General features: G+C 44.9%; 1 protein-coding gene across 1 annotated transcript in view; it reads left to right on the top strand.

Moving 5' to 3' along the window:
* Vstm4 (V-set and transmembrane domain containing 4) overlaps positions 1-21,633 on the top strand; it is a 92,137-nt gene that overhangs the window by 31,461 nt on the left and 39,043 nt on the right. Inside the window, exons 4-5 of the mRNA XM_026410850.2 lie at positions 6,990-7,097; positions 19,053-19,086. Coding sequence (XP_026266635.2) covers positions 6,990-7,097; positions 19,053-19,086 — 142 coding nt within the window. The remainder of the gene's footprint in view (positions 1-6,989; positions 7,098-19,052; positions 19,087-21,633) is intronic.

Here is a 21,633-nt window from a genome sequence, read left to right as displayed (position 1 = left end):
GGGGGACATTTCTCAAAATCTAGAGACATTTTGGGTTGTCACAACTGTGGGGGTGCTACTGACACTGAATGGATAGAGGCCAGAGAAGATGTTAAGTAAATAGAAGACAGTCCTAGCATCAAAGAATCTGGCCCCAAATGTCAAGAGTACTGAGGCTGCAAAACCCTCCTTTCAAGAAGTATAGAGAAATTATTATCACAGAGTGACTGAGGATTATAACCATGAGCAATGAAAGTACGTACTTTGTAAGTTCTCAGGCAGAGCCTTTGATCATGGAGAGACTGGCTGATGATAAAAGAGGGTCAGACTTGGGGAGGATTATGTCTTGCAAAGGCATGGGATTTATTGATGAGGATCACCTAGCCAGAGGATCTAAGAAGAGGCATAAACCCAACTAGTGGGCGGCAGAAGAACAGTGACCTTATGGTGAGAGCACTTGGGTTTGAACCCACTCTTCCGGTAACTAGTGATAAAACAATGCATGGAGGCAACTTCTGTTCTAGAAAAAGAGAAATTTAATTATTAACGTCATTTTCAAACCATGAATTTGCAAACTCCTTATCCTAATGGTTTTCTAGATTTTTTTGTTTAGTTTTATAGGCATGCGTATTTCATTGCTTAGATTGAGCTTTACTCCAACAATGATTCTTTATATCCCCTGAATTTTCTTCTGCACCTTTCAGAAGCTCCTTTTTCTTTATCTGATGACTTTTTTTTTCTAGAATATTATCCTGTTTCTTCCCTCAGTCTCTCATTCAGGGACTGCTTACTTAGAGATGAAAGTGACATTATTCTCCATAGAGTGAAATAGTAAAAAAAAAAAAAAAAAAAAATTAAACTTTACCCTTTTTGTTGCAATTTAGTAAAATAGAAGCAGCCTAAATAATTTTTACCCCAAGTGTCTGGAGCTGCCCTGTGACCTGTGATGCATTTCAGTGTTGGAGATGAGGAATGTGACAGGGAAAACCCTGTGTATCATGAGATACTAAGAATCTTCTTAGGGCTCCACCCCTAAGATTCTGATGATTACATTAGGAATGGGTGAAAGAATTTGCACTTTCTCAGGATCTGAGGTGGTTTTGATGCAAGTGGTTTGGAAGACCATGTTTTAAAAATAAGATGGTACCAGGACCAAGACCTCATGCATTTGTAAGGACTGCAGTGTTTAGCCTTGCCACACCTTGCAGCATAATCAGAATCTCTAAAACACTTGGCATAATTAGCAATCATTTGTAATTCATGTATAGCTATAGAATATCAGATTTTCTTCCAACCTAACCCTCTGCATGAAATCTGTAACGCGGTTTGTACTTTCTTCTCAGGAGAGAAAATCAAGTCCCTTTAGAAAGTTAGCACTGACGTCCTACGCATCATGCATGCCTCAGGGAGGCTGTTTACAAACCTTCATTTCCTATGATTTCAGCAGCAGTAGTAGTAGCAGCAGCAGCCGCAGCAGCAGCAGCAGCAGCCGCAGCAGCAGCAGCAGCAGCAAAGTCCATGTGTTTTGCTTTTTTAACCTGCCACAGTTTTAGAGAGAGGTCGGGGTGCAGTTGAAACTCCCTGGCTCAGGATCCCAGGCCTTTTGCCCTTTTGTTCCTGGATGGGAGAGCTTCAGTGTGGGTTGTGGACGGATATCCATCCTCTTGGGGCCTCACTTGGCCTGGCTGTGTGCCTGCTGAACAAAACAAGCATTGATTGTCAGACCTCTTGATGAGATGCTGGAGTGAGTTAAAATCCCTCTGGGCTATCGCTCAGGTATTTTGCCCTGAGCAAGATGGTATTACAGTATGCATTAAAGGGAAAAAAAAAAGATGAAGGAGAAGAAGAAGAAGAAGTACACAGAGTTTTATTTCCAGAACTGCAATCTCATAGAGTCTTGCATTTGCCCTGAAAAAATGTAAGCTACTGAATCTGCTTTTCTTGATTTAGTGTTAGGGGGAGAGTGGGTTTCTTTGTGCTGAGGAATTCTGGGGCAGTGTGTTTCAAAGTTGTACTGAATATCTCTCCTGGCTTCCCAGGTAATAGGTACCATCCACCTTGCCCACCTTAGTTGGGTGCTGGCACACTGACATTGTTACCCCTGTCTCATCCTCCCGGTGGCACATGCAACCACTGAAGCCTACTGGCTGCACCATCTGATTAGGAGAGGCCTGGGCATTTTCTTAAAATGGCAATAGTGTCTTAGGAAGTCCAATGGCAAAAGATAAAACTGGAAACAAATTCAGGACTATGACCCAAGCTTTGGAATTACTTGTTATGTTGGAAATTGAATCCAGGGTCTCAAGAATGCTGGGCAAGTACTCTACCATTGAACCACACCCCCAGACCTAGGTGGCATTTTAAAAGCTGATTACAGAGTTGGTTAAATGCAGATGTTTTGTTAAATTTGAATCTGAAGGTTTAGCTTCAGCTGATGGATCAGTGTTGTTTGGCTAAATCTGAGGTTTGAAACTTTTGAGAGAACATTTATAATTAGAGAGCTTTTTATTTCATAAATAGTTAAAGGACAAGTTGGAAGACAGGGCAACCTCAGGCCGACAATCCTGCCTGAGAACGGAGGCACGGCGCTGCTTGGCCCCAGCTGTCACTGGGAAATGTGGCCTTGGAATCTTCTAAGTTTGTGACCCTGGCTTCAATGGCTGGTGGGGGGGTGGGGGAAGGTTAGCCTTTGTAGTGAACACCAGGGGAGGGCAGTGGTGTCATTATTTTGGGTAGAATCAGCAACACGGTTTGTCTTTATGCAGCAAAAGGAATGATTGGAACAGAAGAAAAAAAAAATTAGAACTTCAGGAGAACCAGTTGCTTCCCAAGCCAGGACGCCCCAGGTTTTCTGAATTTTTCTCCTTCTGGACAAGTGACAATTTTAAAAGTTCTTAGAGCTTCAAGAACAGAACGAAAAGCAGCTATGACCCCCCCAGTGAGTATAGACACCCACATAGGGGTGGATGGTGCCTGCCGGTCACCGTCCACAGTCCCTGGGGCCTGTGTGCTTGGCGGAGGAACTGAGGCCTCCGGACTGGCCAGATGTTTTATGATTCTGTAGCCATGGCTGCCTGTGGAGAGCTAGTGCCTTTGTGGCACATGGAGGTGGCTGCAAGCAATCTGAAACCATAACTTGGGCCTGGAACCCTTTGCCTCCTGCCTGGGTTGAGTGAGCCCCAGATGTGCACAGTATGCCGCTGCGTGAGGATGGCCAGTGTGATTCTCACCTGCAACCTGCTTCCACCTTGTTTCCTACAGTCCCAAATCTAAGGAGAAAGGTCAGATGGATAAGCAAGCTCCTGGTCAGGCGGCTCTGCTCCAGTGGCACAGAAAGGAAACGTTAGGAAGACAGTTTGTCTCACTGAAAGGAGAAACCCAAAGCCGGTTTGCCCTACCGTTTTGGTCCAGGGGGCTCACATCTCTGGAATTCCTTTGAGGTGGGTGCTGCAACCTCCTGCCTCAGTTCCATCTGGCTCGGCAACGTGACCATGCTATTTACCATACGTGGCTCTGTGTTTCTCTTCCTGAAACAGTTTGCTCAATGGTGTATGAATCATGGACTGGCCTTGGGGTCACTGTGTTCTGGCCGGTTCTGAGTCCTCATATCCTGTTGTGAATCCTGGTCTGTGAACTCTGTCCTTCAGTTTGTCATCGAGTGTTTTGTCCATAGTGCAAGTGTCCCATTGCTGAATTTTGAGTTGTTAAAATGGAGGCCTGAGTCTGTGTCCTGAAGGACCACTCCACAGTTCTCCACCCTGTTATCTATCAATCTCTCTATGGGAGACACAGGTGTCTCCATAAAAGGGCAGTTTTGATTTTAGTCATAGAAAAGAGCTTTCTTTATACCTGTGTTGAGCACCTCACATCCTAGTAATGCCATAACTTCTAATCTGGCTTCTGTCCCCTGTCCCACTGATGTGGCTTTATTCCAGGACCTTCCCAGTAGCCTCTGGGTGGGAAAACCCAGAGGGTATTTTCCAGTGGCACTTGATGCTGTTTTGGAGTTATTTCTTATAAGGCTTTATAATGCTTCTAGAACTTTCCCTCCAGTTCTCTGTTTCCATAACTGGCTCTGGGTTCATTTGTTGGAGACTTTTCCTTTAGTCACCCACCTGTCCAACTCCCTTAAATATTAGTGTAGTTTCACCCCCCTCCTTAACTTGTCCCGTGCTGTTTCGACTTAACAGTTGTTCCTCGTCATCAGTGAAGAATTGGTTCTGACGCTTCCCATCCCTCCCCTCTATTCCAAAGACACCAAAATCCATGGATTCCCAAGTCCCTTATATAAAATGTCATCATATTTCAATATAACCTACATACATCCTACTGTATACTTTAAATCTTTTCTAGACAACTTATAAAACTTAATATACTAGACAAATAGTTGTTGTGCTACAATGTCTAGGAGTATTGACAAGAAAAAAAAAGTCTGAACATGTTCAGTAGAGTTGCAATTTTGTTTCTAAAATATTTTTGATACCATCTTAATTGAATCCATGGATATGGAAGCCACAGATATAGGGGGCAGACTGTATTTTATTTTTAGTCCAGACTTCTACCTTGCCAGGGAAAAAAACCTACTTAAACTAGCTTAAGTAAAAATGCTGACCAGGAGTGGCCAGGTGGCATCCCTGGATCGGGTGAAGGTACTAGTGTTGGGAGACTCAGGTGAGTGTCTAAACCCATCTCTGGGGCTCCCAACACTTTTCAGTTATGCATTACTCCTAACCCTTCACTGCTGTCCCCCAACTTCCTGGCTTTTCCTTCAGTAGCTGAGTTCCCTTTCGAAGCCTAAAGACTACACTTTGCAGAGGACTTTGCTCCATTCCACGAAGCCTTGGTGTGTGGGCTGAGGAGCCCAGGCCCTTCTCTGTGGTCGCAGTTTTCCATGTCTGGCTTCCGAGTGATCCCTGCTTAAGACAATTGCTTTATTTAAAAAAATAATAGTAATAATAATAATAACAACAACAACTTTTTGTCAATTGCTTTATTGAAAAAAGTGCGGTCACTAGTATTTTATTGGGAGCCATGTAAGGGTTCAGAAGTTAGGACAGTGCCTTCAAGATATTTTGTTAAGTCAGATGTGCACCAAGAATGATACTGGCAAGCACTTTGGTATGTTAACTCATTTAATTCCTATATTAGTCCTTTGACCCCATTTTAAGGAGGGAAAAGGGAGTCCCAGAGTTGTATTTGCAACTGGTTTGAACCCATGTGCTTAAACACATAGAGGCAATGAAATAGTGAGTGGTAGACCTATTTCACTCTTAATCCAAAACTGGGTTTTCATAGTCTCATTGAATCTTAATTGAAATACCTGTTATGTTCTAAATGGTAGGAAATAGAGAAATGAAGACAAAGGCCACACTCAGAAGTGGCTGGGACTTGACTGCTAAGCCCAACTTAATCCTAGTGTTAAAATACTTCTTTTGACACCCTGGACATTTAAAAACTACTGTTGAAATCTGCACCATTTGCCACACTCAACCCTGCAGCCTTACTGTCTTTCCTACCATAATCTACAACTCTCCTTAAAAACTTGAATAAATGCTAATTGTGTTAAAAAAAAATGCTGACCAGCACTAAGAAAATATGAGGATCTCATGGACTCCAAGGTAGAGGCTGCACTGGGCCTCCATGGGCCCTGAACTGGGAAGGAGAGAGTTAAAACAACCTGAATGTCTAATTCTACCTCCCTCACCCTTCCCTTTCACTGACCATCATCCTGACCTGCATCTCTAGGCTCCCCTGGGAAGCCAATCACCTGCCACCTCTTCTACCTGCCACCCCCAGCACATTGGCCTTTACAGTTTAAGCACTTAACTATCAGCATCTCCATATCCCAAGGGCTTTGCAAAAGTGCGCTCCTGTTGACTTGGCAATTCCACTTCTGGGAACTTAAGTTTACGAGCATAATGTGAGAGATGCATTAAGGCTGAAGAATCATTTGTTATGGGGACAACAGGTAGAAACACTGAGTGGCCAACAGCAAATGATTTGGACATTTTCATTTTCCAAAGTGGTCGTACCATTTTATATTGCCATTGCCCAAGAACCAGTTTATCTGCACCCTTGCCAGTATTTTGTGTTATCACTATTTTTTCTTTGAACCATTGTGAACAGTGTATGGGATATCTCAATGGGGTTTCATTTTACATTTATTTAATGACCCAGGAAATTGAACGTGTTCTCATGTGTTTATTTGCCAGTGTACTTCTCCTTGACGAAATGTCTTTGCATGTTTTATCCATTTTCCTTAAGAGGATTGTCATTCGTATTTTACTGTTGAGCTTTAAGAGTCTTTTTATATTGTGGATTCTAATCCTCTATTGGATATGCAGATTGCAACTATTTTCTCCCAGTCTGTAACTTTACTTTTGCTTCTGTACATATGGTTGTTTACAGAACAAGATTTTTCAGTGTTGATGAGTCAGGTTTTCTTTTCTTTTCTTTTTCTTTCTTTCCTTTTTCTTTTTGCAGTGCTGAGGATTGAACTCAGGGCCTCTCGGGCATGCTAGGCATCAGCTTTACCACTGAATTCTACTGTCTACCTTCAACTTTTACTTATGTGAAGGGTACTTTAGGTGTCAAGTCTAAGAACTCTTTGCCTAGTCTTAGATCCCAAGGATTTTTCTCCTATGTTTTTTCTATAAGTTTTCTAGTTTGCATTTTAATTTTAGGCTTGTGGTTCACTTTGAGTTAATTTTTAAAGAGCATGAGAGGTTAATTATAATTTTATTTTTTGCTAATTGCTCCAGTGCCATTTATTGAAAGGCTATCCTTCCCCCATTGAATTGTTTTTGCAGTTGTCCAAAATCGATTGAGTCTACTTGTGTGGATCTCTTTCTGGGCTCTCTGCTCTGTTTCTTTGGTGTGTATCCAGGCCTCTACCAATACCACACTTTACCTTGATTACTTTCCTGTGGGAGTTTTAGAATTCCATTTTTTTAAAACTGATTTTGTGTGTTTCCCCCGATGACCACCCCGGATGTGTCCTTGCATTTCAGATCTCTACATGTATGCCGTCCTTGTGTGCTGTGTGGGGATCCTCAGCGTTCTGCTCTTCACTCTGGTCATCGTCTGGCAGTCTGTGTTTCACAAGAGGAAATCCAGAGGTAAGAAACCGATAAGATCATGTCTGGAACAGGCGGATACTCTGCCCACAAATAGGCACAAGATGCTGGGCAAAGTATCACCTTGGTAGAAAAATCATCCCGAGTCAGGATTATTTACCTATGACTGGTAAGCAAAGGAAGTGAGATGTGTTTCCCTTAGACACTGCTAAATTAAACTGTGGTCACTGCTGATGTGATTTAAATGCCCCTTTTCCTCAAATCCCTCCTCCTCCATTTCTGAGATCCCTAACTGCTCTCATACCATTCTCCTGGAAGAGGCTGTGTCATGGATGAGCCTGGGGTTGCATTAGGACTCTGCCTCTCCAGACTGAGCTTTTGGACACATTCCTAGATTATTTCTGAACTTGAGTTTCCTCGTTCATGATAGTGACTTGACAAGCCCTTTCTTGGATAGATAGTTCTTATGAGGGTTCACCTGGCAGACAGGTAGGACTTGCCTAGTCTCCCCACCTTTCTTTTCCTGTCCAACCTGAGTGTCCTTTCCTGCTGCCTTTCTTGTTCAACCCGTGACTCTTGTCTGAGTGTTCCCCACTCCTACCTCTTTCTCCCCTGAGAATTTCTAAAACAGCCAGGGAATGCTCACTCAGAATGAGCCATGGTAAAAGCTGGGCTCTCAGATTCCAGTTCCAAACACATTTCTTTACTTAGCATCCGAGAACATTCCCCGTGCATGTCTTCCTCATCTGAGACATGGGAGTGTACCCGGTCTCATGGGCTTGTTCTAAGTCACAAAAGAAAAAGAGAAGAGAAGGAAGAGAGATGCTTGACATTTGTTTATAATTATACATAATGATCACTATTCATCCAGGTCATGGCTCTAGAAAGAGATTCAGTCGTTAGGGCGTGTGGAGGAGACCCTCACACAGAAAAACTGAGTGTATTTATAGAGGGAACGCTCCCCCAGAGGTGTAGGCAAAGCTGAGGAGACACACCCAGGGACCAGCATCCATAGGAAGCTGTTTCTACCCTAGACCTCAAGAGGCAAGGGAAGGAGTTGTTCCAGGATTGTGTGAACGCTGCTGCTGTCGGGATGTGTCATCCACAGGGGCAGTAGGAGAAGGCCAGGGTGGTGCATTCCTTAGCCTTTCTTCTCCCCTGCTGGACTCTCTGGCTGCTGTGTCCCCATGGTGTGGCCAAGCAGAAGGACAAGGGAGGGAGCTCCAATGAGAAGGTCAGCCTCCAGAGGCTGAGCAAGGATGAGTGGGGATTGCAGAGACAGCAGAGAACACCCATACACTCTGCTCCCAATCGTGGCATGAGGGCTGCAGCCCTGATCTCTCTCCTCTGGTGTTGGTACCCTTGACACCAATTTTGTATGTGGCTATGTGCTGTCCTCCAAAGCCACCCTCCTTCATGGTGTCTGCCACCATATGAGTGGCACCTGAGCATTTCTCTTGTTTCCAACCCTTGACTGCTCCCCTGAGCTCATGACACACGTGGTGCATGGGCGTTGGCATTTACATCTCTTCCAGAGGACACAGTGTAAGGCAGGGGCCATGCACATGACCCGTTCTCCTTGGAATTTGGCCCATGACAGATGCACAACAAATGGTGGACAAATGGGTTTGTTTCCCAGATGCCCTGCTCTCAACTGTTGGAATTTGGAAGCCACATAAGTTCTCAAGCCAGCTGTGTTCTAAGGGAGCTCTGCTAGGGCTTGGATAGAATAAAGCCTGACTTGTCCTGAGTTCCAGGCCCTGTGGGGGCCTGAAGCAGGGCCAGGGAAATAAAGCAAGACATTCAGGATTCTCATGCAGAGAATCGGGATCCCCGCTGCCGTGACCTCTAGCCCCAGGGTGGGCTCCACACAGCCTTGTTTGCACCTGTGCAGAACATCTAAAAGCCCAACTCAGCTGTTTGGAGTGTTATCTGACCACCTGCCATGGTCTGGGCACCCAACTTGACTCCTCCATGCCCTGTCTGACAACCTGCATGGCTCCCATGTGACAGAGAGGACAGCCAAGGAGGTTGATCAAGTCCTGACACAGGAATGGTGGCCCGTTCCTGTGATGAGGCCCAGACCCATCCTCAACCCAAGCCTTCCACATTTTTATTCAAGAAAACCTCAGCTCTCTGGAGGCTGACCATTGCTGAGGAATTTTCTTTTGGCCTTCCATTGCAATTGTTGCTGAAGTTCTTTTCAAACAGCTCCGCTTGGCTCCTGCAGCTCCTGGCAGCTTGACTTTGGCCTGATATGAACCCTTGTCAGCGGCCTCAGGCTGGTACTCTGTAGCCCAGGCAAGGCAGGTTCTGCTGGCCAAGGGTCTCTGAGCCTCGCACACCCAACTGCATTGTGGACCAAAGGCAGAGAGCTATGCATTGTAGGCCTGGGTATCTCCTTTAACTGGACCCAGGAGACATAAAGCAGCAGTTAACCATCCTGAGTAGATCAGGTACCTGCTCAAAGCCAGACTTTAATGTCTGGAGCAGGCCTGAGAACCTGAATTTCTTTTTAAAAGCATTTTGATTGGCACATTATAATTATCATGATAGTGGGATTCATTGTGACATATTTGTATGTGCTCCTTTTCTAACCAGCTTTGCTTACAGCCTTACAGCCAGGTCTTCTTAACTCAAGCCCACTCAGCACCCCTTTTACAACAAATATGTTTTCATGATCCCACTACTATTTTTAAATGAACTTTGGTCCACAATGCAGTTGGGTGTGCGAGGCTCAGAGGCCCTCCATGAAATCTGGGCTGGGCTCTATTAGGCTGTTCTCTTGGAGCTGGGATCCTTAATATCAATTTAATGCTCTACAATCAAAGGAGAATTCAGAGGAAAGTAATTTATAATACAGCAAAACGAATTTTAGTATTGTACCCATTCTTTTGATAAGTTTGAATTTCAGAGAAGATAGGAAACCTTTATATTTGACCCTTGAAATAAAGTTTACATAAACTATGTGTGTATGTATGAAGACTCCATATGCACGTGACAGGGACAAGTATGGACAGACACAGATATGCCTTCAAATCTAGGAGTGGTACTGCTCATAAAATTCCAAGTGTTAGTAAGTTTTCAAATAAAAAATGCACTCTTAACTTGGTTCTCACACCCTTGAAATAATCATCATGTATTAAAATGAAGCAGAAAAATATAGACCTTATGTTTTTCATGTAAAACAGCCTTAGAGATCCCAGGCTCTCATGAAGAGTTTTGTTTTTTCTCTTTGTGAATGTCAGGAAGGTTATTTGCAGTCAAGCAGGACCAATCTTCATTTGTAAATTGTCCTGTATATTGCCGGATGTCCTGAATCCCTGCCTTCTACCTACCAATTTTCAAGTGTTATCTCCCATGAATGAAATAATTAGAAATTTCAGATTACCTCTGGGGGTGGACTATTCTCCCCAAAATCATGTCCACAGAGTAGATTCCTCATAGGTCTGCTGCTCTGTCCACTAAGCTGGAAGAAGCAAGACCTCTAGGAATCTGGGGACAGGTCCTGCCAAGGGACTCATGGTGCCAGAAGGACACTGTCTTTATGTGGGTCTGCTTCTGTTCTATTGCTGTTTCTGGGGGGTAAGTTATTTTATCAAATCCTCATTTCCATGCAGAGCAATGGTGAATTTCCCCAGTAGAGTTCAGAATCCCAAACCCACCCTACTTGGATACAAACCCTGACCTTTCCCCCACAGGAGCTCAGCAGACACTACTCTCCCAGAGCCCTGTCATGCTGCAGGTGGGTTGGAGAGCATTCATTTGCCTATAAGGTACCCAGGAAAGCAGACCCAGGCTCAGAGTCAGTGGTATTCCAAAGGCAGATAGGTGGGCAGTGAGGACACTCCCCAGCGTCCAATGAGGCCTGGATTGTAGGACTCTAGGAAGAGTTCTTGATATTTAATAACAGAAATGATGTGATGGGACACACAGAATCTGATGAACATGGTCTTGTTTTAAGTTGGTCACAGACATCTCTTCTGAATCTGGAGATGTGACTAAGAACAGTTGCATTTCCTGTCATTAGGTGGACTCTCACCCAGAGATCACACACAGGGAATCCTAAAATGTTTGAGGTACCTACTGCTTGTAGAAAAAATCACCCCAAAAGTAGTGGTCCAAAACAACGTTTATTTCTGAAATCTGGGCTGAGCTCTATTAGGCTGTTCTGTTGGAGCCGGGATCCTTAATATCTGGAATTTGCCCCCCATTGAGATCCAGGGTGGAGTCTCAGACCTGGGGATCCATCTAAGAGAGAAGGGCTAGAGGGGACAAAGGACTTTGTGACATCTCTCTCTTCCTGTGGTCTCACCAGCACAGTCTCCAAAGCCCCCTGCTTGATAGCTCTAGTCTCCCAGAATGTGCCTCAACTGTCACTCTCACATTCTAATGGTTAAAGCAAGTCCCCAGGGTAGCCTTGTCTCAGGGGCAGAGGAGAGTGGCAAGGAATTTGTGATCATTTCTAAACAACTCTTCAAAGCAAATTGCATTGCTCTCTTTCCCCACTGCCCAACTGGAACAAGGGAAGGCTTTCACCCCTGCCTTGGGGCGGAGGAAGGGTGCAGCCCGATCACCAGAGGTGGCTGGGACATAATCATGACCTCAATGAGACCTGAGGACTGTGGTGCCAGGCTATTTCCCTGGTAACCAGTTGGGTCCTGAGGAGCAGGCACCATGCGGCTAAGCAGGGAAGGGTCGAGTGGGGGTGGGGAGGGCTGTGAGTCCAACACTGCAGGTCCCAGCCAGTGTCAGAGTAAGAGCAGGGACAAGCACATCCCAGGGGTCAGCCCAGGAGGAGGTTGCTTCTGTAATGGGTCTCTTACTGGGGGCAGTCAAACATGTGTGGACCAGTCCACGCATGTCCACATGACCAAAGGATCCCCAGAAATGACATTACTAAAGAACAGTGTGACCCTTACAACTCAAATAGAGCCAATTCTCATACTTAACACACCATACTATAACAAACTGGCATCATTTTGATCCAAACTAGAAATACACTTTAAGGGCTGTTTTAAGGAGGGCTGAGTCTTGATGGCGTCTAGGTTTTTCGTGTGTGGGTGTGTTGGCTGAGCCTCCACATTTTGCCCGTAAGTAGGAAAGCCAGCCTCTCCTCTAGTTTTCTAGGCTGCTCCTACCCTGGACAGAAGAGCTGAGGCCAGTACCTATTCTTTGGTTCCTGTAGCAATATCTGTGTAGAGAGAAGACCTTCGAGTAGCTGGCCCCATTCCTGATGTGAGCCCTCAAGGGACTCTGAGATAAATAAGCCCATCCCAAAAGCCAGGGGCCCGCGGGACAGCCCTCTTGGTTCTCAGCCTTTCTGCTGCTCTGCCCTCACCCCCGCCTGTGTTGCTTCCTTTCCTAAGCTTCAGCCTTCCCGTTAGCTCATCTGGAGTTAATTGCACCCATGTGTTGCTGGACAAGCACAAACATGTTTTCCACTTCCTCTCCTGAGTGGCAAATCTCCATCCCTGCTTTTTGTTAATGCCAGCAGTGCCTGGACTCTCATCGCAGGGCTATTGAAGCAGAGTCACCCTGGAAAACACCCATCTTGGTGGCCCACAGCTGAGCCCTGAAGTATTCCAGTGGTTCCTTTCATGGCTCAAAATTCAATCTTGATTTGCTGCCTTGGGGTGACCCCAACAATCCCTCAGCCTTCCATGTCTGAGTTTTTAGAAGTACAGTCTTTAAGGCACACAGGAACCAGGTGGAGAAGAGGGATGGCCCGCACTTTTTAATTGTACTCATCAATGTGAGCTCTGGTTGTTTAGACTGGACTCCCCCAAGGCTTGTTAAATCCCCTTCCTCCCTGTCTGTAAGCTGTAGCTTCTCTGGCTCCTGCTGTGGACAAGTTGAAGGCCTGTTGTCTTTTCTTCCAGAGATACAAGAAAGAGGGAGCTGGGGCCTATGTTCCACTGACAGCCAGACAGGGGGATGGGAGGGAGACGCAAAGGACAGAATTGGATGGCTGGGGATGGTAGGGAACTGGAGGATGACCTCAGGCCTAGAGGGAGCTGAAGGGTCATCTGCCTAAAACCAGAGGTACCTGTATAACCCTCTTTTCCTTCAATGTAAGGCAGAAGGCTTTTCTGGCTCTCTCATTTGGCCCACTGACTCCAACAAAAGAGAGGCCATGTTTCCTTTGTGGGTCTCATGAGCTTTCCCTGGAGCCTCGTAAAAAGAATCCTGGACTTGGAGCTTAGATCTGAGTTCCTTTATTTACAAAGCAGATATTGCAAAATCCCAAATAAATTATGTTCTGAGTCTTTAAGTCTCCTGACTAGGAGACTAGGGATGAACATTTTTTCTTGGGTCTATGGGAGGTGCCTTTCAGTGTCCTGTGTGGCCTCCAGTCCTAGCTGTGGGCAGCTCCAGGGATGCCTGAGCACACCTTGCCTGGTCACCTGCCTTCATTTGTCAGCCCGGCAGCTGGGTCAGCCATCCTGCTCCCGTGTCAAGCAGGCCCTTTGCAAGCTTTCTCAGTAGACATACGCCTTGAGCCATAGATGTAATCAGACGTTTTCATAATCACATTAAAAAGGTGAGAAGAAACAGGTGAACAGGTGAAATTAATTTAGTATTTCTTATTTAACCCACTATATCCAAAATATCATTTCAATAAGATTAATATATAAAGATTATGAATGAGGCTGCCTTCCTTCCTTCCTTCCTTCCTTCCTTCCTTCCTTCCTTCCTTCCTTCCTTCCTAATTCTGAGGCATCAGAATCCAGGGTGATTACACACTTTTGGCACATCCCATTTAGGTCTTGTCCCATTTTGAGCCCCCTGAGGCTGCTGGCCACTGTGAGACCACCTGACTCCACAAAGGCAACGTTGTACACAGAGATTTTCTTTTTATGAATGTGGCCATTCAATGGCTCTTAGTACCAAACACACAGGAGGTGGAGAGCTTGGTTCTTCTCAGCTTCCCACTTGTGACCAAGAGAGGTGGCCCTTTCCTTGGAATGGTGCTGGCCTGGCAGGGCTGTCCTGTGGGTCTCCCCAAGAAAACACAGACAGGGGCCATAGGCTGGCCTCAAGTACTGGTGGTGCTTTCCAAGGCTGCACGGCTCCCTTCTTGTTCTGGGGCCGCAGATGAGGAAGAGATCTCTGCAAAAGCTCCTGGGCACTTACTGTCTGGGAAGAACTAAATCCCCATGGTGGAGCTGCCATAGTCCTTGCTAGGAGTGGAGAACCCTCTGAGAATAAAACAGAAACCTCCATGGGTCCTATCACAGGGTCTGTGCAGGCTTGGGAGTCTGAGGCATTGCAAGGGAGTTGGAAGGAATGAGAAGAGGTCAGCCACACTGTGGAGGTCCAAACACTGCTACAGGGGTTGGCAAAATAGGGTGCATGACTCCCTCGACCCTAAGTTATCTAACTCAGATTAGCAGTGGTGATAGGGACAGGCCTAGATGGGAGAGCCACTGCCTTCAGGTTGGACAAGCCCTCTGGGAAGCTTGGGGTGGGAGGTATGAGGGTGTGGTCTCAGTTGAGAGGAAGGAGTTAGGGCAGGGATTGGCAGGAGGGGCCAGAGCTTGGTGTTTCTTATTAGAAGATGTAAGAAAATACAGCCTTTCTTTTAGAATCTTCAAAGTCTCCAAATTCATAAGTTCACTATTGCAAAGGAACCAGGTCCTGAGTTTGAGTCTTTGTGCAGTGGGTTGCCTGGCATGGTGCTGAAGCCTCCAGGTGAAGTGTGCTGGCGGCCAGCTGTGGCCTGTGGGAGGGGCTGGCTCCATCATCCCTGTACTGCCTTCCTTCTCTTCCAGGTCTCACTCCTTCACTCCCAAGTGCAAGTCCCAGGATCTTCTGCCATAAACTCCTGGCACTTGAATCATTGCTTTGGTCTCTGCTTCCAAAGGGTCCAAGCCAAGCTAGGGTCACACCATCCTGTAATGAGCACTGAAGACACTATGCACGTTCAACGGCAAGTCTGTGTGCATCCACTTTTTCAGGAGCCTGTAAGTCTCACCTCTGGTGTTCAGAATCAATTCTGGTCCTAGGGGTGGTCCCTCTTCACAATGGGAGCATTGACCCTGCACACACCAGGCTGAGACTTCACACCCATTGACTGGCAAATTGGCCGGCCGGCATTTTCGATATCCTGGCACTGCCTGCCCTCCTGGACTTGGGCCCCTGGACCTCCTTAGCCCACATACCCATGGGAGTCTCCCTAGCCACTCTCCTGCTCCCCCAATTCCTGGCCTTCATGTTGCTTACCTCCCTGCTGTTGAACAGGTCAGCTTCTAGTATTCTCTTGGATGCCAGACCAGCCCTGCTCCACTTCAGTTGTGGACAATGGCCAGATCACATTTCCTGGAAGACTCAGTGTCTCCTTCTGCAGGAACCTGAATGCTCACTGCCCAATTTCTCTAAGAATGGTGCAGAGTAGTTACAAGATAGCTCCAAGGTCAGGCTGCTCAACTGTGCTGCTTCTCCGCTGCTTCAGTGTGCTCAGGCTGCCATCATAAAGATCCCAGACTGGGGCTCACACAGCAGATGCATATGGTCTCATAGTTCTGGAGGCTGGAGGTGGAGTTCAATATCAAGGTGTTGGCTGGCTTAGTTTCTCCTGAGACCTCTCTCCTTGGCTTGCAGATGGTGTCTTCTCCCTGTCTCCACGTGGTTGTCCTCCTCGGTGTGTGGGTCTTCTGATCTCCTCTTATAAGGTCACCAGTCATGTTGTGCCACATCCTACACCACCAAACTCGCAGTACAGGCAAGGGACGATGGGGGATTAGAGAAGAAAGACTCACACATGCAGATTGTGAAGGAAAAGAGCTGGGATCAGGTGGAGCACTGCTCTCTGAGGGAGAAGCAGATCTAAAGAGTTATGCCAACAAGCTTTATATATATATATATATATATATATATATATATATATATATATATATCATTATCAGGTTAAAGACTATGTGAGCATTATTCTTTATACTCCGGTAAATTACAGAACTAGAAACATCTATGTAGCTTTGCCACAGTTGCAATGTGCAATGTCGGGAGCTTTGTGTAGTGCTCAAGGAGGCCCATTGTTTAAGGTTACTGTTAAGCAGACAGGCTCAGGTGCAGCAGAGATGGTGAAACATTGTGGTTGTCTAGCATGAGAATTCCTCTATGTGCCTGAGTATCCCCTATGTGCCTGAGATCAAAGTTGAGCTGATAAGACTCTTGCACAGAGTCTCTTCAGGTGGGGCATTACCATAGCAGCCAGGCATCCTGTACCCTTGGATAGAAACACTTCTAGGCAGCAGGTTTGCCACATCCATGAGGTCATCAATGTCCCCCAATCTCAGTCACTGCTCTCCCATTCTCTGTTACTGCTCTCAATGTTGGATTAGGGTACATCCTATTGGCCTCATTTTAACTGAATTTCCTCTTTAAAGGGAATCTAAACAAACATAGTCACAATCACAGTCTGAAATACTAGGGGTTAGGACTTCAACATATGAATTTTGGAGGGAATAATTAGGTGTGTGACCTTGGTTGAGGTCATTAACCTTTCTGTGTCCTCCATTGTAACACAGCAGTGAAGATAAGTTTATCGTGAATATTAGAGTATAAAATTGTGGTCTTCAAATACTTTTGCCTGAATAGTTTTAAAAATAATTCACAAAACTAAGTAACTCTTGATCTTGTTTTAGGTGATATCAAAACTTTTCATCACAAATGTGAATTATTGCAATGGATGTGATTTCCAGAACACTGCAAATGCTAACATCCTAAAATTAAATGGTTACACCTGTTTTTTAGACTTAAATGTCTTGTGGTTAATTACCATGATCATTTATGACCATTTATTTAAAAACCATTTATTAGAAAAGAGAGAGAAGCCAAGTGTACAATCCTGTAATCCCAGCAGCTCTGGAGGCTGAGATAGAAGTATTTTGAGTTCAAAGCCAGCCTCAGCAAAAGTGAGATACTAAGTAATTCAGTGAGACCCTGTCTCTAAATAAAATACAAAATAGTGCTGGGGATATGGCTCAGTGGTTGAGTGCCCTGGAGTTCAATTCCTGGTACCAATAAATAAATAAATGAGAGAGAGAGAGAGAGAGAGAGAGAGAGAGAGAGAGAGAGAGAGAGAGAGAGAGAGAGAAAGAGAGAGAGAGAGAGAGAGAGAGAGCATAAACATGCTTTAACTATTGGATAGTTCATATTCTTCATATTAGGATATTGGGATCCACTTATTTCATTTAGCATGATGGTCTCCAGATCATCCATTTACTGGTGAATGTAATAAAGTCATTTTTCTTTATGGCTGAGTAATATTCCATTGTGTATATATACCGCATTTACTTATCCATTCATCTGTTGAAGAGCACCTGTGTTGGCTCCATAGCACAGCCCTTGTGAATTGTGCTGCTATGTGGAAGCTAACCCCCCCCCCATACACACACACAAAAAGAGGTGCAGGGGGTGGGGAAGAAGAGAAGTTCAGTAGACTAGACAAAGGGAAATGAAGGGAAGAGAGGGGGAATAAGAATAGGAAAGACAGTGGAATGAATCTGACATAATATTCCTCAATGTTTATTGGAAGCAAAATATTGGAAATGTGCAGCCCTGTCTTGTGGAAGGGTTGGCTACCTGGTGGAGAGGTACTCACTTTCTCAATGCTGACATCGTCTCTTGTTTTTGCCTACTGGCATTTCCCCCTAGGGCAGGTCTCCTAATAGTATCTTGATGAATGAAAAGTTTGCCTTGGTTTTATAAAATAGAAAACAGTGACATCATGACAGGGGAGGGAAAGAATACAGATCCGAAGTAAATGGCACATTGTTTTGCTTGAAAGAATAACGTGGAAGATGAAGATCCAGAAATTGGTTTCCTTCAAACTGTCCTACATGAGCGTGATTTGGGGTATGAAAACCCTAGACTGAAGACCACTGGTCCATATAAATACTCTTAGAATAGTGCTACAAATATAGGAATTATTTAATACATGCCATGGTTGCTCTTATTGTTGCATCTATAACTTATCCAGCATTCAGTAGTTACTCAGTAAATGGAGGGCAGGAAGAATCTGGGTGCTGGTCAGGAGTTGGACAAGATAAAGCTATGCAGACATTTGTGAAGCTGAAGGTCTCCCAGCCAGCAATGAAACCTGCATTGGTTACTCCAAAGTTAACAATTTCATGCAAGTGTTGCATTTGCTCACAGTTCCGCAGGTCAGCAATTTGGGCTGGGCCCAGCTGAGCAGTTCTTCTGGTCTTAAGTGGAGACACTTGGCCAGTAACAATCTACTAGTGGAGCAGCCAGGACAGGTTACTTTGGGGCCTCAGCTTGGATGACCCATGGCTGCTCCATGCTGTCCCATCTTCTAGTGGGCTGGCAAGACTTCCTCAGGAGGTATCAGAAGAGTTCCCTGCAACAAGAGAGCAGACTCCACAGCCAAAGGCCATTGATCTTCTGCACTTGGGACCCATTGACTGATGTTCCCTTGGCCCAAGCAGCTCATGTGGCCAAGCCAGAGTCAGCATTATACTAGGTGTGGACAGACACAGGGAGGCGTGATTCCCTAGGACCATGGATGTGACCCTTCAACACAACCCAGGATTCCCCTGGCTGTTCCAACTTTCCTTCTATGTGGAGGAAATTCAGTTATAGGCCTTGAATTTGACCCTTGTTTCATTAAGTTCCTAGGTATTCTTATTTTTCCTCTGCAGCCAGAATCATTTAGTTTTCTCCAAAGAGACCTGCTATGGAAGGATGTCTTGCTCCAAGACTGGTTTCCCAAGGGCCTCTTTTGAGTCTGGGAAGAGCATTAATCAGAGAATGCTCACCCATTTTATCACATATTAGGAGCTTTTAAGTGGAGACCAGCTGTCTCATCCGATCTCAGGAAAGCTGGTGTAGTATAGAGACCTGAGCAAGGCTTGGGTCCCTGCGTTTCAGGTAATTCCTGAAGTATGTGTGTGTGTGTGTGTGTGTGTGTGTGAGTGTGTGTGTGTATTTGTGTGTGTATTATTTACCTCTCTCTTCTTTTTTGTTTCACAGTGAGACATTATTTGGTGAAATGTCCTCAGAACAGGTAGGAATATTTTCTTCTTTTTTTTTCAAATGAAACTCTGCTATTGTACCTTTTTTTGTTGTTATGACTAAGAAACCAGTTACATATGTATTTTACCTAGTGGTCTACATGGAAGTGTATAAATAAGCCCTTTAACGATGTGTGTTCTGCATGTGTGTGCATGTTGGAAGATTTCACAATCTGATCATCTCCCCTGGAGGGTCCAGATAGCATTTGACTCATGCTGGCCCAACCCGCACGCTGGAGGAAGCCTGGAGTGTGCAGGTCTGCACCCCTGTTTAGGAGGGGACTCGCAGTGGATCAAAACCATGTTGGTACCTTCTGACCACAGATGCTCCTAATATCCTGGGACCGGTGTCATCTCTGCCCCACTTTTACCTGGTGGGACACGCCTCATAGGTAGTTGTGAGAAGATATTTGCAAACTCATATCATTTAAAATTTGAGGGGCTTCTAACCCAGACAAGATAGCATAGGTCAATTTTTCCTGCTCTTCTCTGGAAAGCACATCTGTAAACTCTGGAAATAACAAGAGAAAACCCAAGGAGGACTTGGGGAGGTAGTCAGAAGAAGGGAAGTCTTCTTTCAAAGGTTCCTGGTCTGGGGAATTACAAAGTTGCAGAGCATCTTATGTCTTCTCCATCCAACAGAAGAAGGACTAGACCTGTTATTTTCATAGCCCAGCCTAGTGACAGAAAGCACCCAGGTAAGCTCATTCCTTCCCTGTATCTAATGGGCATTTCTCTGACAAGCTCAGCTGATCCCTACACCCCAGCAAGGGGCATGGGTTGGGAGCCCCTCCCAATAACAATAAGCATCAAGATAGGGTTCTTCTTTCCATAGACCTGAGACTCCCCTCCCCAGATGACATCAGGGCTGGAGGAAAGCACTGGAAAGAGGAACCCAGACCCAGTAAGAGGCCCAGCTAGGAAGTTTCTTCTTCTCCATGGGCCCGAATCTTCCCTACTCACCAGGAGACATCCAGCTCCATCTAGGGAAACCCCTCCCACTTGGGCAGCCCCCAAATAATCCAAACAGGTTAAAATAAGATTGTAAAGGCTCTGAAGGTGAATGAACTTCTTGGCCTGCAGAAGTTGGCCAAGATCGTGTGATAACCTAAACAGGGCGACAGCCTGCAAAAAATTAGAAGATTTAAATAGAACCCAGAACCTCCCAATAGGATTCTTCCCCAAATCACTCGTCACACTGAAAACCACAAACATGATGGCTTGAACAAGAAAAGATCATTGACTAGGTCCACACAGAGATGAATCAGGTGTTGATATTGAACTGACAAGGATTTTAAAGGCATTGTCATAAAAATGTTTGACAAGAAATTACAACATCTCTTAAAACAAATAGCAAAACAGAAAAGCTCAGCCAATAAAGAGAAATTATTTAAAAATGGAAATTGTGTGATTTAAAAATATAATAATAGAAATAAAATTCTTACTGAATGAGAATTTTAAAATCCTTACAATGGTAGTGTGGAGATGTCAGTGGAGAGCTGTGAACTGGAGGACAGATCAGTAGGGTTCAACTGTCTGAATCACAGAGAGAAAATAAACTAAAAGAGAACAAGCAAAGTCCAGTCCTCAAGGACCTAGGGGACAAAAGACCTGACATTCTGTCACTGGAGTTCCAGAACTAGAGGAGGAAGAGTGTGGAGTGAAAAGAGAATTGGAGGAAGTACTGGCTGAAAACCAAGTGTGGCCAAGGAAAAGACTTCAGGATTTAAGTGAGTGCCAATCAGGATAAACCTGATGTAACCCACATGGAGACACAGCAGAGGCCAGCAGAAGATGATTTGCATGTCAGTGCATTTATTTTCTGAATCCTTGCAGACCAGAAATAAATGGTGCATTTCTTAAATATTGAAAGAACAGAACAGTCAGCCACAAACAACCAAAATAATTTGTAACTAGCAGACTTTCTAGCAACTAATAAAAAAAATTTAAAAAAATAATAAAAAAAATAAAATAAGGATGAAAAAAACGTTTTGAGAAAAAACTGGGGGAGCATCAGGAAGAAAGAAGGAATAACAGAAAGAGCTGATACGTACAGTAGAAGAGTCTATGGATTCTCATGAGCTTTAAAATAATATTTAATGATTAAATCAAGAGTTACAAAACTCTCTCATACTCATGACAGTGATATTTTAAAGTGAGGAAGATAAAATGACCCAAATAGAAAAGAAGTCTCCACACTTCACTCAGTGATGGATACTGGTACCAGTCAATGTTGGTCAGTCATACATGTATATTGTAATGACCCAACCAGCTACTAAAATAATTGTGAAAACAAAACCTGACTCAAAAATAATATAGAGCTGGGTGCAGTGGTGCATGCTTGGAATCCTAGAGGCTCAGGGGCTGAGGCAGAAGGATTTTGAGTTCCAAGCCTGCTTCAGCAACTTAATGAGGGGCTAAGCAATGCAGTGGGACCTTGTCTGTAAATAAAATACAAAATAAAGGGGGGGAGGTGGCACTGGAGATGTGGCTCAGTGGTTAAGTGGTTAAGTGCCCTGAGTTTAATCCCTGTACCAAAA

The sequence above is a fragment of the Urocitellus parryii genome, chromosome 5, assembly GCF_045843805.1.
Source record: "Urocitellus parryii isolate mUroPar1 chromosome 5, mUroPar1.hap1, whole genome shotgun sequence".
NCBI lineage: Eukaryota > Metazoa > Chordata > Mammalia > Rodentia > Sciuridae > Urocitellus > Urocitellus parryii.
This window is presented reverse-complemented; position numbering and strand designations above follow the sequence as displayed.